This window comes from Alosa pseudoharengus, unplaced genomic scaffold (genome assembly GCF_046254945.1).
Source record: "Alosa pseudoharengus isolate Yale_2024_CS ecotype anadromous, Long Island Sound unplaced genomic scaffold, YU_APseudo_1.1 YU_APseudo_1.1_scf_45, whole genome shotgun sequence".
Lineage (NCBI taxonomy): Eukaryota > Metazoa > Chordata > Actinopteri > Clupeiformes > Clupeidae > Alosa > Alosa pseudoharengus.
Window position 1 is genome coordinate 123129 of NW_027468804.1, and position 6872 is coordinate 130000.

General features: G+C 41.0%; 1 protein-coding gene across 1 annotated transcript in view; it reads left to right on the top strand.

Moving 5' to 3' along the window:
* The first annotated feature begins 531 nt into the window (after positions 1–531).
* Positions 532–6872, top strand: part of LOC143103484 (tripartite motif-containing protein 16-like) — a 12621-nt gene continuing 6280 nt past the window's right edge. The window contains exons 1-5 of the mRNA XM_076267264.1: positions 532–1150; positions 1576–1671; positions 2148–2381; positions 3617–3788; positions 3891–3923. Of these exons, the coding sequence (XP_076123379.1) occupies positions 563–1150; positions 1576–1671; positions 2148–2381; positions 3617–3788; positions 3891–3923 (1123 nt within the window). The 5' untranslated portion in view covers positions 532–562. The remainder of the gene's footprint in view (positions 1151–1575; positions 1672–2147; positions 2382–3616; positions 3789–3890; positions 3924–6872) is intronic.

A 6872-nucleotide genomic window follows, 5' to 3' on the forward strand; every position in this document is an offset into this window, starting at 1 on the left:
GTCTTGATTTATGCCTGGCTCCTACAGTACAGCTCATTTTACTCCTTGCTGTGCAGACTTTGAGGCACATAGTACAACATATCTCCACTAGATGGCAGCACCATCACAGCTGATATCCAACTATGAATAGCTGCCCTGCGCCCGTCTGCACATGCATTTTGTCACTTCTGAGTCGGTGGCTTTACATGAATGCGTCCCGAATTCCGATAGGCCTAACCTACTTTTTTCCAATTATCTAGTTTGAGGGGAAAGTATTTTAGAGTTTAATTTCCTTTCCTTTCATATTTGGGATGTTTTCACTTTTTCTTATCCATGGGAAACTCACAATTAAAGCAATAAATTAGAGATGTAGGCTATGCAGCTCATGTTAGTATTGTATAATAGGTCACATCATGTTTGCAGCTTGTCATGTTATTAGTTATTCATGATTAACAAATGTGGGATGGCACTTTACGTTCTGCACGCAACAAGGAAGCTGTGAACACTCAGAAGAAACGAAAGTGAAAGAAAATTGTTACTCCGCAGCTTCTCGTAGGCTAGTGTTTGTTAGCACGTAACGAAAATGGCAGAGGCGATTTCAAGTAACGACGACATTTTAATGTGCTCGATTTGTTTGGATCTACTGAAGGATCCAGTGACTCTTAACTGTGGACACAATTACTGCACGGGCTGCATTAAGGGTTGCTGGGATCAAGAAGACCAGAAGAGAGTTTACAGCTGCCCACAATGCAGACAGACTTTCGCTCCAAGACCCGTTTTAAACAAAAATAATGTTATTGCAGAGCTTGTGGAACAACTAAGGAAGACCAGAATGCACGCTACCCCTCCTGCTCTATCTACTGCTGGACCTGGAGATGTAGAGTGTGATGTCTGTACCGGGAGAAAACTCAAAGCCGCGAAGTCCTGTTTGGATTGTCTGTTGTCTTACTGTGGAACTCACTTCAAAGCTCATAATGAACTTAATCCAGGAAGAAACCACTCAGTGATTGATGCCACAGGCCAGCTACAGGAGAGGATCTGCTCTGAACATAAGAAGGTCTTCGAAATATTTTGTCGTACTGATCAGATTTGTATCTGCTACCTGTGCACGATGGACGAACATAAAGGCCATGACACAGTCACAGCTGCTGCAGAATGGAAAAACAAACAGGTGAGTACTGGAGTTACACTTGTGTCTTCATTTCATTTGAAAGGTGTGATACACAAATAATGTGTTTTTAACAGGAACATTATACTTCTTAAAGTTTACTGATTTTTTGCAGACTCTTGTTCTCATTAGAGAACTCACAAACCAGAAAATCATTAGCAGGTGCAAAGTGCAAAATGTTGTATAACCTGTTAAACATTGACATGGCAGCATCAACCTGAATGTGATATGGCATAAAAGATCCGATATTACAGGTTCTGACCCAGCTTGATTTGTGTTTAATGCTTTAAACCAGTTTTTCCAACTGAAAAGAGTTAATGTTGTTTATATTACCTGTTCATCAAGAAATAGCAATGGGCTATTTGTAATCATTGTTTTGATAAATAAATAGGAAGCATAGTTGAGTTTGTCTGTATTTCTATAAACAGAAGCAGTTGGGGCAGACCCAGAGGAGATTCCAGCAGAGAATCCAGGAGAGAGAGAAGGAGCTGCAGGAGCTGAGGAAGGCTGTGGAGACTCTCAAGGTGAGAAGATAACAGCAGACTGATGAAGGTTTCAAATGTTACCGTCATTAATATCACAGATCTTGGATACCCATAACATCAATACTCAGAATGACTTTAGTTTGATCCTTTTGCATAATGGTGGATATAAGAACAGACACATGCAAAATCAATAGACATTAGGAATTAAGCTGCAAAATCAAAAACATGAATGCTTAATCCTCAGGATCAAAATTGGCAGTACTGTAAAAAGTTCTAATTATCGGGTCCAATTAAGCCTGTGATATAACTGCTGAGTTCTGGGGGATGAAAGAGTCAACATTAGCAATATCAAGTTCTAACTCCACCTTCTTGCAAGATTGTAGTGAACCCAGTGAGTAACTGAGCCTCTGCTGCCATCTCTACAGCACACAAAGACCCACTGACACCATGAAACACTTTCAGCTTCACCTCCCTCTGTGTGTCTCCTGCCCTCCTCTTTGTGTGTCTCCAAACAGAGCTCTGCACAGACAGCAGTGGAGGACAGTGAGAGGATCTTTATTGAGATGATCCGCTCCATTGAGAGAAGGCGCTCTGAGGTGACAGAGCTGATCAGAGCTCAGGAGAAGGCTGAGGTGAGTCGGGCTGAAGGACTCCTGAAGCGACTGGAGCAGGAGATTGCTGAGCTGAAGAGGAGAGATGCTGAACTGGAGCAGCTTTCACACACAGACGATCACATCCATTTCCTCAAGGTACATTTGATCTGCCCTCCTGAGACTCAATATTGAAAGACAAAATATTGAGTTGATAGTTTATGTGAAATATATGACATAAGTCCAAACACCAACAGTGTGGAATAAAAATCTATATCTGAGCTGTATGATGTGTGATGAGGTAACACATAGATTGTATTGCTTTACATGCAGTATGTACAGTATGTATCTTACATGTACGCACACTTAAACACACTAATGCACACACACACTAAACCAACTGATGAACTTCATTATGTCTGGAGCATTTGGGGGAAACAGCCCTGACTGAAAATCCGGGACCCCGGATTCTGTCGAACTTAGGCTATATGGTGCATTGTCACTTTAAGGTCGTTCAGTCTAAGCTTTCTCATAAAACCCTTAAACCAGCTCTTGTAAGATATAAGGCTAATCCATTAACTCTAGCCTTGTTCGTTTGTGCCACATTGATACCACAATATTAACAATACTATGCATAATATTAAGTTGTTATAAGCAGTTATAAGTTTTAAAAGGGAATATCAACAATGACACCTGGAACCTGCCAGTCTATCTCTTTCTCTCTCTCTGGTGTGCACTCAAGATGAGATTCCCAATTAATTGGAGTAAGTAACGTTCAAGTCCTTGCATGTAACACGAAGTTGATGCATTTTGACATCGTAAACATTCTCGAATAGAGAAAAGCAGTTAGCAGTAAAGCTATTAATTGGCTACATTTTGGTACCCCCTCTGTCCCTTGGTGCCCTTGTGCGTGATGCGCGTGCTGAATACAATGTTGAAACATTTCCTATAGTTTCTTACCTATATTTGCCCTGATGCACTTGTTGACACAGACACACGCACTCGCTTTGGACTCCTTTCCCTGCTGCTGTTCTTTTCTATATTAGCCTACAGAGCAACTAGGACAGGCGCGTGTAACTACAAAGTGGGGTCTTGGTCTGTGGTTGCGCTGCATGAACTCTATTTTTGCTGCCAATCAACAAAAAGCATGCTTTTTATGTCTGTGTACATAAACACAACCAAGAACAAAACCGTTTGAAATTAGCAGAAATTATAATTTAAGTTAATTTTCACCAAAAACCGGGACAATTCGTGTCCCGGGAAATATTATTAATTATCCGGGACAGTCACTCCCGGGAAATCCAGTGCATGTGGCAACCCTATCCTTGCAGTACAGTTCCAACCAGCATGACATTCGTAATAAACTGTCTCAACTCTTATATTTTTCTCCATAGAATATTCCATCCTTCCGAGACCCTCCTCGCTCTACAGACTTACCCAGCATAACCTTCAACCCAAGTGTCTCTTTTGATGCTGTGAAGGAATCTGTCTCTGCAGTGAAGGAGCAGCTGGAGGAGAAACTGGGTGGCATCTTCAAGCAGGAAGTGGCCAAGATATCTGCAGCAGGTTGGACAAACCTCTAGAATGGACACAATGATGAACTACTTTTATAAGACACTGTTATGTTCTAACACAATTTGACTCTGTATGTTCTGTGTCTCTCAACAGTGGCACATATCCAGATCATCCAGTCTTTAGAATGTGAGTCTGTTATTGCAAGTTGCATTCCCATCTTCAGCTGAAATAAAAGTTCCTTCCAGAGCTAACAGGCCTGTCACAAATGTTAAAAAGAAACATTTCCCAAAATAGACAGGTGATACATTTTTGAGATATGTGCTTCCTAGAGGCATTTTTTAGTAAAAGTTGGGAACAGGACTTTTTAACATAATTAAGGTGTGCTGAATCCAACTAGCCCTGTTCCCAAGCTGAATTTTGAGTTTATGACCATCGAATTAGCATAAACAAAATGGTTGCCAAAATGGCGATTTTGGGCACTTTCATTGGGCGGATGTCATTATACCATGTAAATTAATTAATATTGTTCACAGAAATCTTCCTTGGCCAATAGATCAAGGATACAGGCTGTGAAAAAAAGAAAAAATCTAGTATTATGCCCATGTTAATTACCTGAAAAAAACTTTTGAAAAATGTAATTGTTAAAATTTTATAACTGAGCAGGCACACGGTATTTGACAAATGAGACTTAAGTTTTTTGAGGGTCAAGAAAGATGTGTAGTGATGAAATGTAAAGTTTAAAATTGTGGCCTGGTTAGGTCTTCGGGCTTGAAACCAAAGGGTTGCCGGTTCGATCCCCGACCAGTAGGAAAAATGTGGGTGGTGGAAAGGTTGAGCACTAGTCTCCCATGCCCACATCCACGGCTGAAGTGCCCTTGAGCAAGGCACCTAACCCCTCACTGCTCCCCGAGCATCACTGTAGCAAGGCAGCTGCTCCAGGTTAATGTGTGCTTCAATTTGTGACCTGTGTGTTCACTAATTCACGGATGGGATACATGCAGAGACCAAATTCCTTGTATACCCAAGTATACTTGGCCATAAAACCTGATTTACATTAGATTTACATAATTGAAGCGAATTGGGTTGGTAATGTATGTAGTCTCGGAGTAAGTTACACAGGCCTTTACCCATTTCGGTAACACTTTACGGTAAGGGTACTTTAATTAATTTATGATTTATGTATTACTTCATTCATTAATATCTAATTAATCATCAGGAATTTACTGAGTTCATAGTAGTTCACATAGTAGTTTACATAGTTCATAGTAGACCTCATACATGAACACATTACTAAAGTATTAGGTACGGTGGGCACATCATTATGAATTATGATGTATTAACCATGATCATGACTTTATTTTTCTGATTTGAACATAACTTTGGAGTTCTCTAAATACATGTCATTATTCACTACTTTATTTGAGGGGCCACATACATGATGAATGCATGAGCAATTATCCTAAAATTCATGTAATCATGATGATCATGCTTAAGAAATCATAAATCATAATGATATACCCATCACACCTAATGCTTTAGTTGATGTGTTGTTCATACATGAGAAAAAGTCCGCTTCAACCAGGGTTTTCTGCTCCCACTTGTTTTTATTTTTCCGTGACGTTTCGGGTAATCACCCTGAAGAAGGACTTTTTCTCTTTTTTGTCTGGTTGTTTGTTTGTCCTGCTCCCAGGTCAGACATTTGGATGTGCGGACTTTAAAACTTGCTCTTTGTTCATACATAAGGTCATCATGAATGAGAGTATATGAATTCATGTCAATTCCTGATGGTTCATAGGATATAAAGGAATGAAGTAATGCATAAATCATGAATTAATTCATGCATGAATTCATGATAATTCATGTACCTTTACCATAAAGTGTTACCCATATTTCTTCATAACATTTGTGTTAGTAAAATGATTGCATGTCCTGTGAATTAATAGCTAGATGAATAACTTTATAACTACTGCAAGTTCAAGTTTAAGTTACTTTATTTGTACCAAGAGGTAGATTTTGTTTGCAGTATATAATGCTTCAAGAGGAGCACAGAAGATGCCATCTTTACGGCAATTCACTCTGCCCTGTCCCTCCTTGACAATAGCAACACCTATGTGAGAATGCTGTTCATTGACTTCAGTTCAGCATTCAACACCATTATCCCCTCCAAACTGATCACCAAACTCAGTGAACTGGACATCAATACCTCCCTCTGAAACTAGATTCTGGACCGCAGTCTGTTAGATTAGATAACCTCACCCACTCAACCCTCACCCTGAACACTGGTGTGTGCTGAGCCCACCTTTACTCCCTCTTCACCTACGACTGCATACCTGTACACGGCTCTAACACCATTGTCAAGTTTGCAGACAACACTACTGTGATTGCTCTCATCAGCAACAATAATGAGACAGCCTGCAGGGAGGAGGTCCAGCACCTAACATCGCGGAGCACCGACAACAACCTGGCTCTCAACACCAAAGGACCAAAGACCTCATTGTGGACTTCAGGAAGTCAAAAGCTAGCACACAAAGCCACATCCTCATCAACAGGACTGAGGTGGAGCATGTCACCAGTTCATGTTTCTGGGTGTCCACATCTCTGTGGACCTCTCTTGGACCCTCAACACCTCTACCTTGAACCAAGAAGGCTCACCAGCATCTCTTCTTCCTGAGGAGACTAAAGAACACAACCTCTCTCCTCAGATCCTGGTGAACTTCAAAACCTCTACCGCTGCACCATTGAGAGCATCCTCACCAACTGTGTCACAGTATGGTGGCAACTGCTCTGCCTCCGACTGGAAAGGATGGCAAGAGGATGGTGAAAACTGCTCAGCGCATCACTGGTTCCTCACACCCCTCCATCAACGCCCCCCCCCCCCCCCAGTGCCTCCTTGCCTGTGCCTGTTGAGGTGTCCATGTCGATGGCACTTTTTCAATTACTTTTTATTTATTGCCCACGGGAGATTTCTGAGATGCACAGATGTGAACAATATTAATTTATTTACATGGTATAATAATGCCCGTCCGAAAAAAGTGCCCAAAATCGCCATTTTGGCAGCCATTTAGTTTATGCTAATTAGATGGTCAAAAACTCAAAATTCTGCTTGGGAACAGGGCTAGTTGGATTCAGCACATG